This window comes from Danaus plexippus, chromosome 20 (genome assembly GCF_018135715.1).
Source record: "Danaus plexippus chromosome 20, MEX_DaPlex, whole genome shotgun sequence".
NCBI classification, from domain to species: domain Eukaryota; kingdom Metazoa; phylum Arthropoda; class Insecta; order Lepidoptera; family Nymphalidae; genus Danaus; species Danaus plexippus.
In genome coordinates, this window is record NC_083550.1 from 109,519 (window position 1) to 134,658 (window position 25,140).

A 25,140-nucleotide genomic window follows, 5' to 3' on the forward strand; every position below is an offset into this window, starting at 1 on the left:
TTTTCGGATAAACTACGCGTGATTTATTTTTGTAAAAAACTACATACTCCCGACGTTTCGGTTACTTTTCAGCAACCGTGAACCGTGACCGAAACGTCGGGAGTATGTAGTTTTTTACAAAAATAAATCACGCGTAGTTTATCCGAAAAATACTAATTTCATTTAAAAGAGATATGCTTTTGAATTTACTTTTGAAGTACAATTTCCTTGTAAGTCAAATTACAATTCATCTTACTTTTCTTTAAAACCCTAAAATATTTAGTATTAATAATAAAATAAGGAGCTAATAAACTTTATTATATTACTTTACATTCCAGATATTATATTATCGTATTATTTAAGTACATTTTGTTTCTAGACACAGGTGCATTGAGACTAGTCTAATTACATCCTATTTTGATATACATAGCTAGCTACAATTATAATATCATTTTATCTTACGTCAAATATAAAAGTATAGAGATAACATCGAGTAAAGCTGGTTCAAGGACCTATTTTATAATTGACAGTCCTTTTATAAAAAATATATATTTTTCTTATAAATAAACGATTCTGATAACTGATGCAGTCCACATGTTGTTTCAGATATATATTTTATTTATAAAAAAACTTTTGTGTATCAGTCTATGTAACCGTTTCAGAACCTTGAGTTATATTTGTAAGACTAGAATTTTATAAAATGTCTTGTGATTCTTAACTTTTACTGTAAAGCTGTTTCTTATCATATAATTATTTGTCAAAATATAAAATTAAAACATTTTCTGTATTATACATTTGTACAGATCAGAATGAACTTATGAAGCACATTAAAAATGTAACTCATTGACAGAGTTCAACTCAACAAGTCTCCTACATATATTTAATATTTAAATGTGCACAGAACATTCCTCCAGTTTCAATGTGATCTAAAAGTGAAGGTTGTCTGTCCGTGTGTTTGATTCAGTCATCGGGGACGAGCACGGCGACAGGCACAGCCGGAGCCCTCAGCGGCCGGAGCTCCGCCCCCGAGCTCTCACTCAGCACGAGCGTGTCCTGCACGCAGCATGACGTCTTCATGGACTCCGTTGAGTTCTTATGATTCTGAAGGTTAAAAGTATTCCATTTTTGTAGATGGAATTGGCGGATTATTTGTTAACTCGAGTAGACTTCCGGCTTTATGAAGGGTGAGACCTCTCAATTTTGCCTTCTTTTTATTTGCAGAGCTTTAACTCACTGCCTACAATTCAAATATCTGTAGGAACCATTTTATAGAGAATCCTTAAATGAGAAGGGAATCTTTGAAGAAAAAAGTTTAAGTGTGGAGATTTAATGGAGCACATTAAATAACACGACTAGGTATAAGTTGAAATAAAACTAATATTTTTCGGATTAACTACGCGATTATAATAGATAGATTATAGTAGATACCTTTTTAATCGATCTCAACAAGGTAGATAGCCAACAGAACAGTAACGTTAAAAAAGCTTGGATCTACGATAATTACCTAACTCCACGTTTAAATTGGCTTTTCCTCGTCTATGATTTTAATAAAACCCTTCTGTCAAAGTTAGATGCAGGCTTCATAAAGATGTTGAAGTTAACTCGGGCTCGTGCTAACGGCTGATTCATCGGCTGATTTATTCAGGGATCGCAATAGTTTTGGGATGAGTCTAAAAAGGCCATCGGAGCTCTATAAACACCTGAGAGTTCCTAAGTGATATATCCTGGGGGAATCCCATGTTGACGTCGTTACATCGCTCCCAAAAGACAAAGATGCTCCAGAGCTACAGTTAGGGCTTCAATTCCACAAGCAGTTTATGATAGGAGCACAAAGTAACAGGGGTTAGGATCAAGTAGGAAGGTCCAAGATACGGATATATTGAAGTCTTTTATTCGGCAAGACGAGAATGATAAATATAAGCTCCATGAGTTTAAAAATGCAGAACGAGTGGTTAGACATAGGAGATTTTTGCATCCCAGTAGCTCTAAAATGGCGCATCTTAATCCATGATTGGTCGCCAACTTTGCTAAAATTCTATCTCAAGCGTTCCAATGACTCTCCCAGATCAGAGTAATTTAGTAAGATGGGTTAAAGCTATCGAAAAGACTTGCTATATCTGTGGGAAGGCAGTTGGAACTGCTAGTCGTTTGTTAGTGGGATGTAGGGTACTCCTGGATAGCGGTCAATACTTGCGTCCTCACGATAAGGTTCTGGAAAACATTCGTGAAGTGGTTAGTCTTTCGGTAGCCAGAGCGCAAAGGGAAATAACAATAAACGAGCGATCAGAAGGTTTTGTGAGAGAGGGCACTAGGGCTATAAAATCAAATGTCAAGCCTTACTCCATCCTTAAAACGGCTACGGATTGGACTATAATGATGGAAACGTATGAAAAACAATACAAAATCCCCGAGGATATTTGTGCGTCGGCCTCCAGACCAGACATATTTATGTATTTGCGAATTTTAAAGCGCGTTGTGATGATAGAGCTTACGATTCCTTGGGAAACCAAAATCCCCAAAGACCATACAATCAAGGTCAACAAATATTACGAGCTCACTAACCAACTCACTCGAAATAAGTTCGTCGTGGAATTCTACGCGGTAGAAGTGAGAGCGAGAGGTATAACGGCTAAATGTCTTTACAACCTACTAAAAGACTTGGGCCTGTTAAGAAGTCACATCAATTCATTCTTGGAACGTGCGACAAAGGCAGCCCTAGTAGGTTCTTTTCAAATTTGGTTAGGTAGGAAGAGGAGCTTGGACAGTGGAGGTGATCGTTTAACGCGCGTTAGATAGGGGCCCCTTAAACCTAAACCTGGGTCGCAAGTCCCAGGCACTGTTGACGCTCCTCTCCCTGCAACGCGATGGACCCGGCATCCGCACAGTGAATCCATTGAATGCTAAGAGGTTTCGTCTCATTTTAACTACACACTCCCGACGTTTTGGTTAATTTGCAGCAACTGTGATCACGGGCAGACGAAGCCACGAAGATAATATCATATCATCTTTCAGAGTTAAAATAAATCCGAAAATATTAGTTTTATGTCAATAAATACTCGCGAAAGTCTGAGATCTCATTACCATAATAAAGGTTTGTATCGCGGAACAAGAAGGAAACTGTTTGGTATAATCGTATGGTCGATGGAAGCTTTGGTCGATGACCAGAGCTTCGTCGCGTGGTGAAGAACAATGTGTTATTGTTGTAGTATTTATAGAACAACTGTTCGTTGATATTAGCATAGTCACATGACCGACTACAAAGACATCGGGTGGAAGTAATTAGGACAACGATTTATAATAATAAGTGAATATTTATGGTCAATAGATACTTAAATTAATCGTGGTAAGGGAATGTTAAACACGTCTCAATATGCTACCGTCTTAATGGGTTTTTAAAATGAACATACCCGCTTGAAACAATGCGCGATGGAGTGACACAGGGCGGTGATGGAGATGTGTCTCCGCTGTCTCATGAGGACGTACAGCACGGGGTCCAGCACGTAGTTGAGCAGCATGAGGAGGTCGGAGAGAACGGACAAGACCCGGAGACGAGGACGAGCCGATGGACCCAGGGACAGGTACAACGCTGATGTTACCTACAGAGGGGGCGATTATTTTACAATAATTATCTAATTGAAGACTTACTTAAACAGAATTATTGAGAATCAACTGGTTTTATTATTATTTTGATTATAAGTTCCTTTTCTTTTTGCAAATAATCTAATTGATAAGGAGCTCACTTAATGTATGTATAAACCTTTTATAAAACTCTAAAGGCATCTATAAATGAGCAGAACTCTGAATGCGACTTATTTAAATGGAGCAGATTTTTTAACAGGTTTCTGCCTCCCGCTGGCTATGTTTAACAAGTTATTTCAATTTAGATACCAAGAGGTACTCTGTTTCTAATAAACCACGTTAGATAAGATAACGAGCGATCATCCACGTAAAAAAGTACGTAAAAAAGAACTTGTAAACGAAACGAGTATTACTCATTAGAAAACCTATGACTATATACATATAAAAGCAATTTGCTGAAAACCTTCGTTCGTCAGTTCACACGAACGAGAAGTTACTTTAATTAGAGAGCACCACAGGCCCTCGCTACGACGCCCACGCCCGCACGATAATTGATTAATTCCTTTAAATTAACCCTAAGTAAATTGTAATATTATATCAATATTGTTTTTTCTGTTTTCTATTAATACTAAGAATATACATTTGAATTTTAAAATATGTACTGTTTTGATAAACTAATTATCCTCGTATTAGAAGATTCAGAGTAGTCCGTAAAATAAGTTACAATAATACTTCCATTCAATGAAAACTTTTCATCTTGAACACTATCAGTATCAATATTAAGAATATACGATTGCTGATAACTGTCGTTCCAAATATTGTTTCTTTTGTTTTCTATTACAAGATATCAGAAGGGGGACGACGACCTTCATATTGTAACAAGAAAATAGCTTTTGATCCGCAACTATTGATGCTGACCGACATCTCATTTCATGCTCGTCTTGCTTCAAATTCTTGTTTATGATCCACTCACGAATGACTTATTACAGTGGCACACTACTGATGTAATCCACAAACACGTGAAAATCTAGTTGCTTTTTTAATTCATATAATATTGAGTAAATTCTTCTACTAAATATTGACATACGTTTTCTGTACCATTAGTATAAATAGTTTACATATGGTAAAATAGTTCGCATCAGTTGTTTACTTTTCTTATGTTAAATCTCTAAAGAAGTTGATACGATGAATACATCTACAATCACCTTAAGTCTGGAAGCTCAGTTGGATAATGTACCTGTAGGTACATCTTCCCTATATCACACAGTCTATATTAATCAATCAAGAGACTTTACAATATTTGTCTCATTGTTCATAATCTTCATTTAATAATATCTGTGTATTTATTTATTGTTTAAAATCTGTAAACGAATTCTCGTGCTACGCTATAAAATAACTGTCATTAAATATCCATTTCAGGAATAAGTAAACATTATTGTCATATGAAATGTTTGATTTGAAAATAGGTCATATTTACAGCATCTCTCAATGACATAGTGTTCAGTAAACATACGTCTGAACAAACATGGAGAAACTGTGTCAGGCTGGCTGGCCGGATGCCGGATGGTTACCGTCCCAACTTGAAGTGTTTAAAGCGGTGACTGGATATAATGTCGTGTATGGAAGGGATCAAATAGTTTTTCAACTTCCTATTGGCAGGCATCTAGTGAGTTGTTAAAAATAAAGATGGATTTAATGCGAATGCCATTATCGAAACAATGAAATATTTTAGCGCTACGTCCGTTGCATACAAACGACCCGACGAAACAATCCTTATGGCACATTCCATTAAACATTCAGGGTAGTGTTGTGTTGCCTTTACTTAACTATTATTTTAATTATACGCGTCATTTTTGAGAAATGTTAATCTTATTACTTCGTAAATTTATAGAAATTAATTTATTTACAAATAAAATAAAAACTTTTTAGTAAATTTGTTCACTGGACACTGGTGTATATTTTCGGCTTGAATGTATTGATATCGTATCTAGTGTGAGTGCGGGTAGCGGATCGGCGCCGAAATAAATTCCGTGTGTATCCTGCATACCGAGGGGAAAATAAAAATAACTTTCGATACTAAAATGATCGCTCCGATCAGTGCTGACATCAATATACATAGTAGTTATCGAGGGGCGTACTGACTACTGTGCTGACCAGTCTGCTAATTAATAAACAGAATAACCTTATGTACTCGTACATGTAATAAACAACTGTATTTGTTGCCGTTAAAACTTATTTCTGAAGTCTGAACGAATCTAGAACACCAATAACGAATCTATAGATACAGTAACATATGTAGATAGAGAGATAGAAAAGACATAAAGTTAAAGCTTTTAGCGCCAATTGAATAATGAACGTGAAGAGCAAGTTTCAATAATATTAAGTGAACGCTGTAGTTATTTAGAATTACTAATTTCCATTAAGAAACTATTGTTCAACTAAATTAGGTCAATGTTACGTTTTATAAATCAATGAAATCTTTTTATGTAGGAAAATTAAAAAATTTTGAGCAATTCAATACGCTTTCAATTATATTTAAGATTTTCGTGAGTACACATTTAAATGTAATGAATTTCGAATATACTACGCACATTAATCGTATTTTTTTAAATTTTAAACAACGTTTTGGCTACTTTAAACAACCGTAGTTAGCGGCAGACCAAATGAAAAAAAAGGGAAATAATAGTTTCATTTACACAGTGTGTACATTGATTAAGGAAGGTCAATGAACCGGTTACAGTATACGATTTAAATAGTAACATCCTTATCACGTTATCAATATTAATGGCGTGTTAATAATATTCAAGAGAAGGAATTCCATCTGGAGCCGCCAATTAAATCGATGTTCAAGGTTATCAAACACAAGGAACCAGGTTTTGCATCTGACATGAGCCCGACACGAGTCCGACACGCTCGCGGAATATCAATACAGATCCATTATAGTCGATGGTGTATCTATAGCGGACGTGGACAGATTAATAACAATTGATAATTCACACTTTACTTTGTATACTCAATTAACTAACCTGATCATGGCACAATGTAAAGATTCTCTTCTTTTAAAGCCACCTTAAAGCTCGAGTGATATTTTAAATATTTGATTAATCAACCAACGACGTGTATGCACGCTCACCATCTGCGGCAGCCAGCAGATCATGAACAAGACGGAGAGTGTAGCCATGAGCCTGCTGAAAGCGACCTCCTCCGCCGTGGCCGCGTTGTGGTGAGGTTGGGTGCTGCGCTGGCGGCACGAGCTCTTGGAGACGCGGCGCACGGCCGGGGGCCCTCCGCCCCGGGGGGCCGTGATGGCGTACAGGGCGCGGATCACGGCCAGGTTACAGTATACCAGCACAGCACACAGCAGAGTACCTAAGTAGAGGGACCGGTGTAAATCGAGGATATGAAGAAACAATGACAGTTACATGTTTTTTTAGAGAATTTTTTTTTAATGTTTCTGATGCAGTACAACTACGTCTTTGATAGTCTATAATACATTGAAAACAGAATAATGTAAATATAGAATAAGAAAACAACTCGGCGGATGTTCGTTACGGAATATTTAGAATACAAAGTCCGCCGATCGTTTAAAAACGTGACCGTGCCAGGAAACCAGCTCCTGCATCGCCAGCTCTATGTAAATGTATACATGAAATATATCAGAATATTATGATAGCATGAAGTTGTAGCACTGTTTTTAAGAACTAGGGAGGAGACTAGCTGAAGTTTAAAACCTCTCAAAATCATAAGCCATAAAGCAAAACGAGCAGTAATGCATGAATTGTGAAATGATGAACGATTCTGTTTCAGATTTTGCTATAATCAAAATAGCAAAAAAATTCTTTATCAAAAACAAAAAGGCAAAGATATTCAACAATCTTTTAAAAAAGGTTATGAGATATCAAATTTCATTTTCACGAATATATGTCTAGATATAAGAACTATAACAAAAATAAGGCAACCGAGGTTGAATTGTAAGTTGAGTTAGGAAAGTATAAAGTTGTACGCGACACACGTACCGAACATAACATAGAACACAGCATAGGCGAAGTCGACACCGCTGGTGGCGTTTCTATACCGGGGACAGCAGTGGTGTCTCTGGTCGTAGTAGAGCCCCACGCCCAGCACGGGGGCGCAGGTCAGGGCGGCGGCCCAAAACCACGACACCAGCAGCGTCATGCGGATCACGTAGTACGTCACTTGCTACAACACACAAACACACACATTATATATCGGTAGTTAGAGATTACGACCGGGAAATTTTTCTAATTACATTTGATGTTTCTAAACAATAACATCGTATTGATTTTATACATAGTTTTTCCTGTGTTTTAAAAATGATTGACACTTTTCTTACTACAATTATTTCATTTCATTATAATACTGCCTTCCAATAAATAGTACAAGGCGTGTTTATTGATTACTACATGATGTAACACATTACACGTTAGTGTGAGAGCTAACTTTTCTCGTTTGTCCACCAAGTTTTTGTAATATTCGTCCATGAAACGGACGAACACTTCTGTATTTCACATATAATCATTATCTGGCATGTAACCTCTTCAGTATAACGTCTCTTATATCTTTATCATATCCAATTTACGTTATTAATTGTCGCTCATCAATCTTGCAACGTAATGTTCTTTATGTGGCTATTCTAAACCATTAAAATTTGGTGTTAAAATTATTATATATTTTTTATCGTCTTGTATATCATGACGATTTACATTATACTCTGTAATGCTGATGCTACTTTACGTCATCTTTTTAAGTAACACACTGTTGAAGATCATGTCGTCTCCAGTTATTGTTCTACAATAGATCTTGTCGCTTGTTGCATTTTGATTGTTGATCGACCTCTATAACAAATAGATCGCTGATGGCGTCACGGGACTCCTCTACAATTCAACGACGTTGTGAAAGTCATACATGTTAATGGAACAGGAAAATTAGAAACAAAATTATAGTCCAATAATATTCCAGACGAGAAGATTATACTTGAATTAATTATATATCAGAGATAGGCGCCGAGTATCAGATAGTGTGATGTTATTATAAAGGTTGAGTGGACAGTTTTATCAAAATTATATTATAAGGTACAATATAATATTAATTTATAATTTCAGTGTAGTCGATGGCAGGCTCATTGTATTTTATTAATAATATAAATGTGTCCTAAGCTTCGTCTTATTTTATGCAATATTAATTATATTTTCTACACCAAACGTTCAGAAATGTTTTATCATTCATAAACCTAAGTTAAAACTATTTTGTACGAATGAATATTCATTGAAACATCGACCTGAACGAGTTCAATCGGACTGTAAGGAAGCTTTTCTCGTTTTAGATCTCGCTAAAGAACACTTATAAATCCTCGTGTCAAACGTCTGTTACTCTCGTCGGCATTGTGTTACTAGGGTTGCAAACATATTAAATTATTTTAAATGTTTAATAATCCCGTGTAACGGATTCTGAATAAATAACGAATGATTGCCAAGTGCTATCATTCACCGAACTAAACTTATCCGTTTCCTGAGTGTGATTGAGTAATGAAAGACTTTGTTGCGTGAAGCGACTTTGTGTCCGCCGTAGAGCGGTAGTGACCTATAGTCTATGCGACGTCGTCTGTGATCTCGAGCATAAAGCGTCCATTTCGATTCCAGCCGTCAATATCCGCCGATATGTTTATTAGATAGTTAACTTCCATTAAACCGTCGCCGCGTGCTGCTCCCTGACTCTGTGATGGATGCATGTCGTCCCCGCGAGCCCGCTCTCGACAATCTAAACCCTATTCATAATCAAAGTTTGTTGACCCTTTTATTTAAGGACCCTTGGCCGCAACTTTGTTCGCATGGAAATTATATACGTTAATGTGTTTCACATAGCAGTAGAAGTAGAATATGTCAAAATTCTGTTTATTACAATTTATTACAAATATGTACAAAATTTGATAATATAGTAAATTAAAATGCAGAAGCTTTCGAGTTGTGAGTTAGTCAGTTGTCATGTGCTCGTGGATACGGCACTGATAAAGTCATTGAAACATTTTAATGTGACCACAACTATATAGAGCCCCGCGTCTACACTTGTGTTGACAAGTAATTATTCGATGTGAGCTATCACTAACCCTTCAACTAAAAGGAACGATTTGAAAAACGGTATTTTTGAATTATATGTAAAATGTATGTAGAATATAGCTACTTCTTTTATAGTATCGTTTTAAAATAATCCTCGTTCGTTTAATAATCTTAAAGTGGCGAAACAAATATTTTGGCTTTCCAGAAACACTGAAAAACATTTTAACTTGGTCAGCGAGACTGGATGCTTAGCGGCAAGGTTAATTAACACTTTATTCTAAAAATAGTTCAAATGGTGGCAACATTCTATTGTAGTTGATAAACTTTCAAATAACGGAAGTGTTGAATGAATTATGAAACGGCTCGGCGCGGCTCGCTCCTATACTCTGACCCGGCCTAACTCACTCACAGTACACTGTACAGTGGCTTACAACGGTCACGAAAACAGAGATATCATACAAAGAATATCATCCACGACATGTACAACACACAAGAGATAAAGCGGAGGGGTTGAGGATACGACGCGGGAAGTACTTGGAGGTTAAATACCAGTACATCCGCTAGTCACGTGACACTGTGATTGATCCTACCCTATGAGGGTGAGCTATCACCGGGTGAACGAGTTATATACATACGAGCGTTGAATATGGCTTCAACTTTATTTTGTGTTTGAAGTCTATCATTATCATGTATAAGATAAGCATTAAGTAAGTGGCACAGAAGTTTCGCAATACGCACATTCATTGGACTGACTGAACCGGTGTCGTGAGATCGGTACGAGACATTCAGCCAACGTAAACAGATCGTAAAAGTTTTATTTATTTATTTATTTATACCTTATAAGTGATCGTGAAACCGTATGTTTAATTAATACATAACATTATCTGTCACTGAGATCAATCGGTATAAATCATAAGATATATTGGTTTTCCGTGACTCTCACTGGTTTCCGCAGTTGGTGTAGCTTCTGGTTATCAATTCGCAGCATTATGAAGTACCCGCAGCAACCGGTCCCCGTCATGAATGAGTCGACGGCGAGGTGCAATCAATCGTGAAGATCATGAAGCCTTTCATTAACCACAACACGGATACTTACATAAAACTATTTTAATTTTTTTAAACCTTTTTACTCTTTTTTTAATTCGATATACCTGTGAGTAACAGGATCGTGGTTACCGTCTTGCGTTTACAGTATCCACATTAATGTTCCAAGATTAATATAGTTCAAACTTTAAATAAATTCATATAAAAGTTAATTTTCATATGTCAATATTGTAACGACGTTAGTTTTTCCAAGATGTTTCTTTATTTTAACCATCCTAGTGTTATTGCCGTCTCCTTTTTGCTTAGTCTAAGTTTACATCCTCACATACGAACCGTTTCCGGTTTCTCAATCTCTGACTCGCCTTAATATTATAGTGGGGTAAGATTTATGAATGACAAACTGCTAACGCTCCTTATGTAGTATAACTATGCGAACTTGTATTAAGCATAATATGAGACGAAACCTCTCAGCATTCCACGGATTCACCGTGTAGGTGCCGGGTCCATCGCGTTGCAGGAAGAGGAGCTTCAACAGTGCCTGAGACTCGCGACCCAAGTGTAGGTTTAGGGGCCGCTATCCAACGCGCATTAAAGGCTCACCTCCGCTATCCAAGCTCCTCTCTCTACCTAACCAACTTTGAAACGAATCTGATAGGGCTGCCTTCGACGCACGTTCCAAGAATGAACTGATGTTAGTTTTTGACAGGCCCAAGTCTTTTAGCAGGTTGTAGTGAGATTTGACTGTTATACCTCTATATAATCTTCAAAGGATGTGAATTATTTGCTTTCGAATAAAAAACTATATTTCTATTTAGAGTCAAACCGCAAATAGATTGTTTTTATGATTTTGTTTTGATGCGTTCAATACTTTCGCTTGGAAAGCGTTTATAAATAGTAACACTAAACATATTTTTCATATCTAACGAATCGGCATTTCGTTTCTATGTATGCTCTATAAGTTCAAATGTTTCGTTTGCTAACTCTATAAGGACTACATTAGCTCCGTGTTCATGTGTGGATATCAAACTGTCGTCATAGAGTGTCTGGTCGGTGGTCCAGCGAACAATGTGTAATTCATCTGTCCATTGATAATAATCTCAGTCATTAACCTACCCATATTTGGTGGTGATCCCCAATTATGTACATACTTTTTATAATAATGTGTTATCCTAAATTCTATAATATTTAAGTTAGTACTGAGTTATATTATGGTTTAAGAAGTAGACGTGTATGAAGGTGAGAGTTATGAATACCTTTGTTTCGCTCTTGTACCGAATTATATTATTTTTTGAACGTTTCATACATGACAGGTATTTAAATATTTATAAACTATTTAATCATTCACACAAAGTTTAATCAGTTATATGAAGTGTACAGTACGAACTTCAAGTTTTTATAAAATCCTACAAAAAAGAGACGCTTAAAAAATTATTGAGACAATATTTTAATAAAATTTAAATGTCGAGTTTATACATAGATTGGTATTTAATAGTAAAGATTTTACTATTTGCTCTACTGAAATTTTATTTTATTTACCAACTTTAAAATAATGCCGACGAACTAACAAAACAGTGATAGTATGGAAAGATATATGTTATTTTAAAACCCCCGGTTGGTGATGACCCTTCTCTTAAATATCTCTTACTTTTATTGATTCAACTGAAGCGGTACATACCTTTTGGTAGAGGAATGGTCTGGTGAGGGCGAGGTACCTCTCCAGGGCCATGGTGACAGCGATACACACGCTGCCGATCCCGAACACTCTCAGCACGACCCTCGCCCCGCAGTACCAACGCGTACTGCTGGCTCCCGGCCACCACTCCGACACCAGCATAGCACACATCATACCCATCTGACATACAGAAGCAATCACAACAAATTAGGATGTAAGAATATAGTAGGCGATAAATAGTTATTAAACTAATTTATTATTGAATCATGGTCTGCCTGTCGTTGTTAATGGTCTCTTACTGTCGCCGTGTGTTCGTGTCGCGGCTGTGAGTGATCATCCTGGTCCTGCGCGGATCTAATCATATATTCGTACATGTAGTGTTTTGCCGATGTCATTATATGATTAGATAACACTCGTTTTATTCATATTTTATAAGATAGGATCCTCTTATTTCGAGCCTACTCGAAGCTCTTTTATCTCGACATATTCTTTCAATTTATCATGACTTGATCAAATTTCTACATAATGCTAAAGTTAATGTTACATCATAGTAATTTAGGTATAAATACTATAAGCTCTCGTCGTCCTCACCAAGGCGACCAGATCGTTGGCAGCCAACGAGGTGAGCAGCAGTAAGTGTTTCCTGTTCCTCACTCTCCTCTCTCCGCGTCTCAGAGCCACGATCGCCGCCGCGTTACCGAAGATGCCTATCGCGTACACCACCTTCACCACGACGCCGAACATTCTCCCGGGCCTGATGATCTTCTCACACACCGAGGTCTCATTGTACAGACCGGTGACGTTCATTAAGGAACCGGTGCCGTAGAGTGACTCCGTCGTGGAATGCGGAATGAAGCCATCCGTACTGCTCTCATAGTAATCGTAGGTGTACATGTCGGTAGTTGAGTCACTCGTCTACTTCACACTTCAACTCACAGCATCGTTCAGAAATTAACCTTTACATTAAGATTTGCATTCATTGATATCTGAAACAATATGAAACATACTCTACATGTGCATTTGCTGAGCATTGCCCAAGTTATATGTGATAATTAAAAAACTTATGTTTGCCAACACGTCTAATGTTCGTCGTGATAGTTCTTGATAACTGTGGTGTCAGACGTCAGTAGATATTTTTATATTTCTCTGCACTAATATTATTTAATGATGATTAAAAATGGTTTTTCGATAACTATTATCTAGTTCCGTGGCCGGCGCCCGGCGGGTGTCGCGTGGCGCCGGGAGACAAACCCTGATATTCGTCTAATTAGTGTTAAATTTAATTATATTAATTCATAATAATTTATAAACATATCAACAGGGGGGCATAAAAATAATCACTGTCTTTGATTAGTTAAACAGAAAATTAACAAATTGTCTCGTATTTTTACAAATTTATGCTTAATTAAAGATAATGAGATGACATTACGGAGAAGATCTCAATTTGATTATTTTATGATACAAACCTGTTAACATTTAATAAATCAGAGTAAAAGTAAATCGAGTCAGGTTTAATGTAAAGTGTGTGAGATCGTTTTCTGTACATAATATCTGTGAGGTGGTTTCTAGTTATAAAAGTATGTGCGTTTTGAATCCTCGATCTCCGATGTCGATATAAATTGCATGTGTTCTTATTATATCTGAATGTATGGTCTCAGCCTCGCGGCACGCGTGGTCTCTATTAATGTTAAATGTATGACTTTGAAAGATTGTTATCGTTTAGTATAGAAGTAGTCGCCTACATGGCCGTGTAGTCGCACTTTCTCTTCAAGTGTTGTCTTAAAGATTTAGATCTGAGTTACGCCAAAATAAATTTTCATTGAAATGAAGACGAAATCTGTTTCGATTTACAAGTCTATGAATGGCCGCTTTAAGACCACTTTACATTACAAAATATGATTCATTCATTTCAGTTGTATATATTTAAATAATTCGATGTTTCATTTTAAAACTTTAATATCTGTCATAAGACAGCTCAGCCCTGACTCCTGAGGGACCCTGCTGGACCTCCGGGCCCTCGGACAAGCCCGCGGGACGACATTAGTGATACTTCAGTAAAGGCAGAGGAGTTTGTCATGACATTCGTTCTGTTACTATTAACTAAACTAAATATTAATTTATTAATAAAACCATATATAAGTCATACTAAATTGTTTCATTTTTTTAAATTTTATGAAAAATACCAAGTCCTGCTTCTAAAAATATAAAAATAATGCATTTTTCCCAAAGGTCGTAAATCACCGTGATCACAGTCTACGAACGTGTCATTACCCTGCACCGATTTACTTATTATGAAAAATCTGTCCGTCCATGTAACTGTTAGGAAACATATTTTTTCGTTATTTTGTGTTTTAATAAATTATTGAAAATGGAATAAATGTAAATAAAAATATAGTGTATCAATATAATTACCAATATATATCTGGTATAAATACCGATTCGTACACAAATTTAAACACGGCCTCACTTTTTTCACTATATAAATTATTTGAAATCTATTCAGTCCATTTTTCATCTACTAGTCGTGTAGGTGTGCACGAGCGCGCGAAACGAACTCCAAAGAAGCTGTGTTCAACGAGTGACTCCTGGCCAAATACTGCTGATTACCGGCTGCTGGCTAGGTACCCGCTCACTGTAACTACCCAATGTGTACATACCAATAACAATACACACGGTTTTATTGGTTGAACACATCGTTAGCGAAGTGATGATTAAGTAACGACCCCCGCACATACTAAACAATTTAAGAACATCGCTATAAAAAATGTATATGGTACGTATTTTATATCAGTAATTATAATACATTAATTTCAATCATCTTCAAAGTAATGACTATATAGATCATAAAAGGTCACTAGGACCTCTTTTTATAATTCTCGCGAGATCTATACAGGTTTGTTGGAAGTCGCTTGTTTATTATGTATCTATACTTTAAATGTAGTTCAGTTGACTGTGGACGTTAAGTTTGAAATACAAACAAAAATTCAAATGTATGTTATTACATATTTATATGCTTAGATTTGTTTTTTTTATTTTGTCATAAATAATACTGTCTACTGTTTAATTAAATTAAATTTCCCCACCACATTATAACTTTGCAGAGTTTGGTTGTTGAAATGTGATTCTGACCATAACGTGGAATTATTTTGCATAAAAGTAAATGATTGTTGCTGAAAATATATATTATGTACTCAATGTCAACAAAGATGCTTACAAAGCTCATCAGAAAAACAATGAAAATAGTTTAGCGATTCTTTCTATGGTGTTATGAAGTGCTTATTTGATATTTTAATAAAGATTATAAACAACAGTAAATCACTAGGAATGTTCAAAACTTCTCTAATTGTTCATAATTTTTGTCGCGGTGAGTCCTGGGAAGAGTTGTCTAATGTAATACACTCCATAACGTGTGTCGTGTGTCGTGTGTTGTGTGTCGTGTGTCGTGTGTCGTGTGTTGTGTGCCGTGTGTCGTGTGTCGTGTGCCGCGTGTCGTGTGTCGTGTGTCGTCTCCGGGTGTTGGAGTTCGGTTATCAATGTAATTAGGGTGTTAAGATAACGCTCACTTCCTATTTATAACAATGTAAATAAACATATCATGTCTGTTATCTTCGATGTCTATCCACGTTAAAAAGGTCATTATTCATTAATTTGAACCAAACATGCCCAAGTCCTGAACCGCAGGAAGCGCACTAAAACAGTTGGTGATTTGATAAAATATGTTGATGAATGCTTCCTTGTACATGTATGTACTTCCTTGTACTTGTAATCTTTTTAAAATATTCTTATGTTTTGTGTTTTAGAGCATGTCTATAAGCCGTATAATGATAAGTTCCTCTTTGACCGTTTGTCATATTCTCTTTGCCTTTGTCTTAGCTCATAATGCTATTAATCTACTTTGTGTTTTATATAAATAACAAAATTCACAGAAAGGTTAAGGCTCTTGTAGCTGTAGACTTAATAACTTAATAACTTATGATATATAGAACCTTCTTATCCACTGCTAATATAATGTTGCAGAAATATTAGAAAAGTGTTTTATAAGTTAAAAAGTAATGTATATGTTAGTAATGCAGTTATTAGATTTCTGAGAAATTAGAAAGCAAGTACTAGAATGAGATCCGCGACGACTTTCAAGAAAATATCTTTATTAATATAATCTGTGATGAATTAGGTACATTCTACAAACAATTTCTGTAATAATTTTTGCCTGAAATTGAGGGAGCATTTTGGAATAATTGTTTTTAGAGTAGGTGCCAAGAGAACGGTACAAATTTTTCATAGCATGACATCATCAGATCCTTGTTAACTTATCGAGGTCCGACCCTTAAGCTAACTGTTTCCAACAAAAAATAATTATTAACATAGTTTCGTAATCCATTACGAGTGTTATGAGAGAACACACAAAAAGAGAAAAGTCGGTCAAATAGAGTCAACGGTCAAATAGTAACCTTCAGATTTTTTTGCATTCCGTTAAAAACTACCACAGCTTTAGTTTTCAAGTATAAAGTATGCTTTATGGTTTAATCAGCTCCAGGGAGGTTTTTAAGCCTTTCTGTGATACTTAAATTATAATTTCCACACAATGATTACATTATGTTGTCGTTGATGACACGGTTGGCACTCGCCACTCGGCAGTGATGTGTTGGCTCATGGCTGGACCGGCGCCGCGTCCATCACAATGGACGCTCGACTCCTTTTCAGGATTTATAGAACTTCCTTTATATGATTGTGACGAATTTGGTCGCTCATAGTGATACTACATCATACCGCAATCACGGAACAAAGGCGATATCGAACATTACGACTGATATTTGGTAGATGAATGAACACATAACGAACGAAACGACTACCTTATGTCTAAAAATATGTAAACTATACATTCCGACAAATCACTATAAGTGTTAGGGAAGTTGTTTCATTAAATAAACAACAGAGTACATATATAAAAGCAATGTGGAATGTGCCGTTTGACGATACTATAATTTTAGTCAAAATAATATTCTTACCTAACAACATACATTTGCTATTGCGATACTGTGATGTTTCAGTAAGTCTAGTTTCTAAACATCCACAAACAATTCTTTGAAAAAGTAATTTCAGTAGATTGCGGCAAACAGATACCATTACCTTAATATTACTTAAAGAGAGCCTCAATAACTTTAACAGCAGCACTCACAAAATATCACACGTTGTTACAGTACATATTACTGTAATGATTTATTTTAGTTCTTGTGGCTGTCTTTCATTAAATGATTATCTATCTTTAATGACAAACAATGTCATCATATTGTTAAAATAACATTACAAGACAAATTATAACTTGTGAATGGAAAACCGCAAATATTCCACGCGCCATTTACGTCAACATATAAACGACCGCTACACTCGAGTTGAATAATAAAATATTATGATTAATTTTTATATAATTGATGGTTTCATTCTTCAAAATTATGAACATATTTAATTGATGATAATCGGTGACGGACGTCGCTTACTATCAGTCCGACCGCCTGCACGTTTTTAACTCACTTCAAAACAAACGTAACGTGAACACCGGATTGTATTTTTGAAGTCAACTAAAAACAATGCCATGTATGAGAACACATCCAGGTGACGAACGCCGTCTGTTGTCATTCGTCTACAGCATATAAATTATTGTTTAATATGTTAACACAGAGTTTATTTGCAGCAGGTTTACTTCTATATCGTATATTTACTCCTCGGAATGTAACTGCTCATTTAAATTTTATTTCAAACTCCGCACCTCAAAGCAACAAAAAATACAATACTCATTTGCCCAACCGTTTGATTTGTATGTACTAAATTTCAGAAAATTCGAGACTCTTTTTCATGGCTGTAGGAAAATAACAAAAATTAGCTTTTCGAAAATATTCAGCGAAAAGTATTTCTTTGTCTTGTAATTAACTCCGTGATATAAAATTATATTTTATGGATTTTAAAATAATATTTGAAATATATATACCTAGGTATACCAGAAACATAGAGTAGGGACACCCCTCCTATCAGTTGGAGACATGTGTCATTTTTCCATCCATTTCTATGACAATGAAAGGCAAATATTATGAATTCTTGTAAAAATTAAATTTTATTATTTTTATGGTCGCAATAATGATAAAGTTAATTTGAACGCTTATGATCTGTGAGCACGCAAAAAATTCCCAAACACATTTCTAATAGATGACCTACAGATAATAAACACGGGATATGTCGTAGTTCTAGAATAACAAATACGTTTTTATGGGATATTATAGAAACGTTGATAGAGAAAACAAACTAAGATATACTTAGTAGGAAAGTTATACTAAATGAAAAGTAAGGAACGTAATTAATAATTGTCATTTTAATATAATACAAATAATATTTTGAACACATTTACTGAAAATGAAAATGTTACCAAGAACCGACTTTTTGAACGGCATTTAGTAAAATATTTTAAGCAAATGAAGTTAACGATATGATTTGACGGAACTTAATCAACCGTTGCTGCTGTTGATGTATCCCTTAAAAACATAAGTTATTCAGGACCCATTCGATATAACAATTGTGTAATAAATAATGTTTGGTCGGTTCGGTGATGTATACAAAACTTTCTGTGCTTGAACAATCAAGCTATTTCTTGCCTCACTCGCCACACAACCTTCTTGCATTTTATAGAATCCTACTGGAGTTTTGGATTTTATTGAGTTCCATATTTCTGATGATGTACGTGTGTACGTGTGTAAGGTTCATTAGTATGGATGTTCTTAATCATTTATTCCAAAACAAATTAATCCAACAGCTTTCTTAAATATGGCCGAAAAATTGTAGTAGAATGCCGATCTTTGAACACAACTCGCCCCTTGCTTTATATATTTTCAAAGTTTAGTGTTGCAAAGGACTCTGTTTGTGAGACAGCATATAAAACTTATTTTATGGAAGAGCTTTAGAGTTAGATGTCAACAAAGATCTGCCATTTGTTTCTGGTGGATATCTCATTTATATTAATTATATAAAATACTAGGAAACAGCGACAGAGCCCAATGTAATCAGAATACGAACTTACTTATTTAAGTTCCAGCAGTTCACGGTTTTTGGGACACATCAACTTTGTTTATTTAATAATAATCATTGTTTGAACTTTATTGTAAAGACAGTAATCATTTTAATTTTTAATGTAATTAAAGTAGCTTATAATTATCTTATCAATGAACAGTAGAACGCTATTTGAATATGAGATCATGATAATATAAAAGTAACCATCAAAACAAAGGGGACCCTTTTAAAATTTTTGACGCTATTTCATAGTTTTATTTGCTAACACTCATTCTTAGCTACAAAAAATTTAAAAATAGAAAATTATTATATCCTTTTTATGAAGAAGTTTGACAAAATAATCTGTACGGTAAACTAAAAAGTTTATTGTTGCGAGATATAAATTAAAAGTATTTTAAATAAAATGTCACGATATTAAAATGTCGCATCAATTCCAGGCAATACTTTTTAAGTAACAATTATCCTCAAAAAACTTGATAAATTATATCGGTCGCGATGAATTGATTGAGTAAATAGTTTTTAAATTGAAATTTCCTTAAAAGGTAATAAAAATGAGGACGATGCTGCATGCTGTCGCCATCGTGCTAACTGTGCTGTTGCTTCTTATCAGACCCCGATATACCTTTGCAGCAGTTTGCTATGTTCGTATGAATCGATACATTTATAATCATAGAAGGAAGTGTCATTATTTTATTATTGTTTTCTCTAAATTAATGAGTTATACTCTCTTTTGTTTCAGAAACGTGTAACGACACCCTTCCTGCCAAGTGATAAAATCAAATCCAATGACTCCACGAGCCTGGCGTGCCATGCGTACTATGTCGACCCCAAATACAAACGAGACCCAGAGATTGATCTCGATGATGAAGAAATAGGAAACCAACCTCTTGAATAAAATTTACAATGTTTGTTTACATTTTTTGGTAATAAAAAAATTGCAAATTGAAATATTTTTTTATTTGAATATGTTTTGAAGGCAAAGTAAAAAAGGAAGTAAAATTCATTACGTGTTGTATATTTATATTAATAAATAAAATATCTAAAATTTCAATGTCGGGCTGGAGAATTGTATTGCCGCCGTCTCACCATTGGCACCATGAGATACTTTATGTTTTTCTTGTAATATGGGCAAGCGGGCTCGTCACAGCCCAAAACTTCCGCCTCGTGAACTCTGTGACCTCCTCCTCCCAGTAACTCGTCTCCTAGTATTAGTCTACGAGCGCACGCTAGTAAACAAGGAGTACATACGGCCACGGCACATAATGCTGCTAAAATTTCTAGTAAAAACATTACAGATTCATTCCACATTCTTGCCTGTCTCACTTGTTCATTTTATTATATAAAGCATAAACAATTATTGAATTAAAATAAGATAACGCCATATGTACAAATGACAAATAAAACTTTCAGTCAAATTGACTACAGGGCTATTCTAAAAATATTGATATACCATGTTTTCAAATTGTTTTACTAATGTATCTACCTACTTACAATATTATTAAAATTTATAATACCAAAAAATTAAAATCATAACTGTAAAGAGTATAAAAATCCTAGTTCATTTTTAAGTGTAATAAATATTTGATGTGTTTTATATTTTCATAAATGTTATACCTACTTCGTATCACTATTTCTACCTAGTGGTTGTGATGTCTGATCTGTCAGTTAAGAGTTAAGATAGACGTCATGTGACAGTTCACATCTGACATTTGATACAATCGTGAATCCACAAAACAAAAATGCAAGTTTGTCGGTCTACTAGTCTAGCAGCAGCTAGCTGATCTAGTATGTACTAGCTATATAGCTCATTCATCATACTACAGGTTGAAAGTTGTCAAATGTTCAAAACATGTGACGCCGGACGATAGCGCAATGTCAGAAAGAAAAATCATAATATTATAACTTAAGTAAAACACTTGGAGAAATTGTAAGTGAAGCTTAAAATCAGTAATTGTTAATTATATACGAGAATATTCACAATGAGATCAAAATTCGTGATTGGGTAAGTAAAAAAAAAATATAAAATTAATATCAATTTCGGAACATCATTTGAAATAGAAATATTTCATAATTAAAAAAAAATTGTTACCTTATCATATGACCAAATCCTATGACAAAAAAGACTGAATAGACTTTACAACCTAAGGTGTAAACTTTTATTATTTTCATTAACCTAAATTATATATTTTTAACATAGTTTTTATTCAACTATAGTACATTTAGTCATTGTTTTAAAATAATTCTTAACTTAATGTTTCTCTTTGAAACTCAATTTACAATTGGTCAAATATTACATAATAACTACATGTTCTTTTTTGCTCATACTTCAAATAAAAAATGTCTCTTATATTTTAGGACTGTGCTTGGTTTGTTTGTACTTTTTGGCTGGCTACTAGGACATATATATGGGGTGCTCCTAGCTGTCTATGAAGAGACAACAATTTTCAAAGACTTGGAGTACTCATGGTAACAATTTTGTTTACAAATCATTTTTTTTGTTTCTATTATTTTGTGATCAGTGGTAATGGTAAAATTAAATATATTTCTTAAAGCATTTAGTATTTTTCAGGGTGTTCAGATTACTATTAAACTTAGTAGGCTACTCCACCGTGATACTGCCATGCTTTGCACTTTACAAATATCTTGAAAAGACACACTACTTCGAAAAAATAAGTAAGTTGATGTTAATTTGTGTTTTAGATAGTCATATACATATCACAAACTTTTAAAAGATTGAGTTTACACCACAAATTTGCCGGAAATACCCCACCTTGAAAAATACCCGATGACCCAGGAATCTTATCTCAGGGTCATTTTGATAAGAAAAAGGAAAAAGTTGCAGCAATATAACATTTTATAAACGTTAGTGAATAAATAAAAATATATATATATATATATATATATATAATAAATAATGACAAGGTATTAAACATACATTACACTAATTACAGCTGTGAAGGTAGTCAGGGTGTCCACCAGTGAAATATCCCTACCAACTGAAAATACAAGTTCATGATTACAATAACTTACTTCATATGTCACCATGTTTATTTATTTATGTCCTCTGTATTGTTTATCGTCAGCAAACAACAATTGGGTGAGTCGTCTGCTGCGAACGATGTTTTTGGAACAGGAGCGGCTGCCGGAGGTGGTGCGTGTGGACGAGAGCCTCCCTCATGAAAGTGTCGAGTTAGCGTTGTGTGTGGTGGGACTCATGGGGGCTTACCTCGTGTGGGGATTGCTACAGGAGAAGATAATGACAACTGTAACAATCACTTTATCAATAAATAACCAATCTAGTTTGGAAGTTAACATAAGTCCAGATTTAGTTACACCTTCCATATAACATGTGCTAAGATGTAGCTGCTTGCCGCCTGGCTTCCTCGCTCCAGTGCTTTCGTTTCGTCGTGTAACACATCAAAATCTTAATAACGTAATATTCCGTGAAGGACTACGTGTTGTCGGACGGCTCCCTGTGCCGCTTCACGGACTCTCAGTTCCTGGTGTTCGTGAACCGCGTGCTGGGGTCGTTGGTGGCGCTGGTGCGTCTCCGCGCCACGCGGCGGCCTCTATTCCCCGCTCCCCTCTACAAGTTCTCGTACTGCGCGCTCACCAACATCGTCAGCGCCTGGTGTCAGTACGAGGCCCTCAAGTTCGTCAGCTTTCCCACTCAAGTTCGTATGGGAATCATTAAGGATAGAAGTTACCGATAACACTCTCAACAACTAAAGAAAATTAATTATGAATTGTTTAAAGAAAAAGACTTCATTTTCATTTGCCCCGAGGTTTCTCGTTTATAGACGAATTTAACATTTTAACAACGCGACCCGACACGCGTCGGTGCCAAGCGGCGGATTGTACTCCTATTACATATGGAGAGAGTGTGTGATGTTCCCTATCCTCCCGGCAGGTGCTGTCCAAGTCGTGTAAGGTGATCCCGGTGATGCTGATGGGGAAGCTGATCTCCCGCGCCAAGTACGAGTCCTACGAGTACGTCACCGCCGTCCTCATCTCGCTCGGCATGGCGCTGTTCCTGTTCGGGACCGGCGAGGACCACGGTCGGTCCCGCTCCCTCCCCCCCGCGGTGTGTGCCCGGCGTGCGTGTGTGACGTGTGTGTGTGTGTGTTGCAGCGTGGGGCGCGCCGAGCGTGTCCGGGGCGTGCCTGCTGGTGCTGTACCTGTGCTGCGACAGCTTCACGTCGTCGTGGCAGGGCGCGCTGTTCCGGCGGCACGGCCTGCAGCCGCTGCAGATGCTGCTGTGTGTGAGCTTGTGCTCGTGCTCGCTGTCGGCGGCGGCGCTGCTCGGGCGGCCGCTGCCGGCGCTCATCTCCCAGCCGTCGTTCGTGGCGGACGCGTGCCTGCTGGCGCTGAGCTCGGCCGCGGGTCAGCTGATCATCTACCGCACCATCGCTCGGTTCGGTCCCGTGGTGTTCGCTATCTGCATGACGCTGCGGCAGGCGGGCTCGGTGCTGTTGTCGTGCCTGGTGTTCGGCCACCGCGTGTCGGCGGGCGGCGCGGCGGGGGTGACGCTGGTGTTCTCGTCGGTGTTCCTCCGCCTGTACTGGCGCAGACGCCGCGCGCCGCTGGCCGCGCCGGGCGACAAGTAGATCGCCTCCCACAGTATACATATAAATGACTAGCCCCGGTGAGGACGTCACATATTATTTATTTAGGAAAATGTTCTCCAAGAACCCTTTTTATGACTCGGTGCATATTTTATTATTTTGATGATATTTTATTTTACATCGAAAACAAAATCTCGAATATAATGCTCGTAGAGTGAACTCGTCTGTCGATGAAATGTGTTGAGCGATGGCCGCGGCCGACTCGTGTAGATAATGATATTCTTAGTCGTAAGTAACAATATAAGAATAGATATATTAATATAACATGTTATTTCATTTAACCACTAGCGCCTCGCCCCGGCGTCGCTCGGGCGCCATGCTGATACTAGATGTGCTGCAGGATAACTGTGAACGTTGTATATAAAAACCTAGCGGCCCGCTCCGGGCTGCGAGGTTCTATCCCGAATGGATGTCTTATGGTGTTAAGGCCATAGAGATCTGTATTAAATCGGTATCGGATAAGGATTAATGCTGTGTTGGTTAAAACCACTTCGAAAATTAGCCATTATTTGTCGTAAAAAGTAAACGACAAATTATTGTGGGACATCCATAAGAGACCTTATCAATGTATACAACACTTTGTACATTATTTTGATAAAAATCGTCGGGCTTGGCCTGCGATGCGATATAAGCGGAAAAATGAAATTAATGACGACATCACATCAGGAACCTCAAACTAACAGTGTTTCCCCACTATTTAAAGGATATATATATAAACCTTCGTCTTCAATCACTCTTTAATGTATTAAAAAAACGGCATCAAAATCCGTCGCGTAGTTTTAAAGATTGAAGCTTACACAGGGACACAGGGACAGGGAAGCGACTTTGTTTTATATTATTTAATTATTATACCAAGGATCTGTGGTCGGGGTCGCTCCTGTGTCAGAGCTCACTTCTTCCAGTAGCGTTCCTTCACACACTCCTTACCTTAACTTCTCACTCTAACCGTATCTAAAGACTTCTCGGACAGGTGATATCAATTCTTCTTTTTTTTATTACGTCACAGCCGCCTTTGTTGTGTTCCGAAATATTTTAATCTTCCCGATGTTACAAACTGAAGACACCTTGTAAACTCAGTTTTTAGCAAGTCGGCCTAGAAGTTTAGATACGAACA

At 36.5% G+C, this 25,140-nt stretch overlaps 2 protein-coding genes and 1 long non-coding RNA gene across 4 annotated transcripts; 2 read left to right on the top strand and 1 right to left on the bottom strand.

The window, feature by feature from the left end:
• Nucleotides 1–276: 276 nt before the first annotated feature.
• On the bottom strand, nt 277–14,991 carry LOC116774001 (prostaglandin E2 receptor EP2 subtype). Its single transcript, XM_032666607.2, has 7 exons — nt 14,761–14,991; nt 12,940–13,334; nt 12,352–12,528; nt 7,575–7,758; nt 6,692–6,927; nt 3,387–3,575; nt 277–1,080 (listed from the first exon to the last, which is right to left on the bottom strand). Exons 2-7 carry the CDS (start codon nt 13,240–13,242, stop codon nt 940–942), a joined length of 1,230 nt encoding a protein of 409 aa, XP_032522498.1. The 5' UTR covers nt 13,243–13,334; nt 14,761–14,991; the 3' UTR covers nt 277–939.
• Nucleotides 14,992–19,744: 4,753 nt separating this feature from the next.
• LOC116774016 (uncharacterized) lies at nt 19,745–20,349 on the top strand. Its single transcript, XR_004353741.2, has 2 exons — nt 19,745–20,042; nt 20,141–20,349. It is a non-coding gene; the product is annotated as an uncharacterized LOC116774016 (long non-coding RNA).
• A 742-nt stretch (nt 20,350–21,091) lies between these two features.
• On the top strand, nt 21,092–24,290 carry LOC116773951 (adenosine 3'-phospho 5'-phosphosulfate transporter 1). Of its 2 annotated transcripts, XM_032666541.2 has the most exons (7): nt 21,092–21,403; nt 21,757–21,867; nt 21,971–22,074; nt 22,485–22,666; nt 22,851–23,075; nt 23,312–23,459; nt 23,533–24,290. In XM_032666541.2, the coding sequence occupies exons 1-7, from the start codon at nt 21,381–21,383 to the stop codon at nt 24,006–24,008; spliced, it is 1,269 nt and encodes a 422-aa protein (XP_032522432.1). In that variant the 5' UTR covers nt 21,092–21,380; the 3' UTR covers nt 24,009–24,290. The 2 variants fall into 2 exon arrangements, with proteins under 2 accessions (XP_032522432.1, XP_061379854.1); XM_061523870.1 differs by lacking the exon at nt 22,851–23,075.
• Nucleotides 24,291–25,140: the final 850 nt, after the last annotated feature.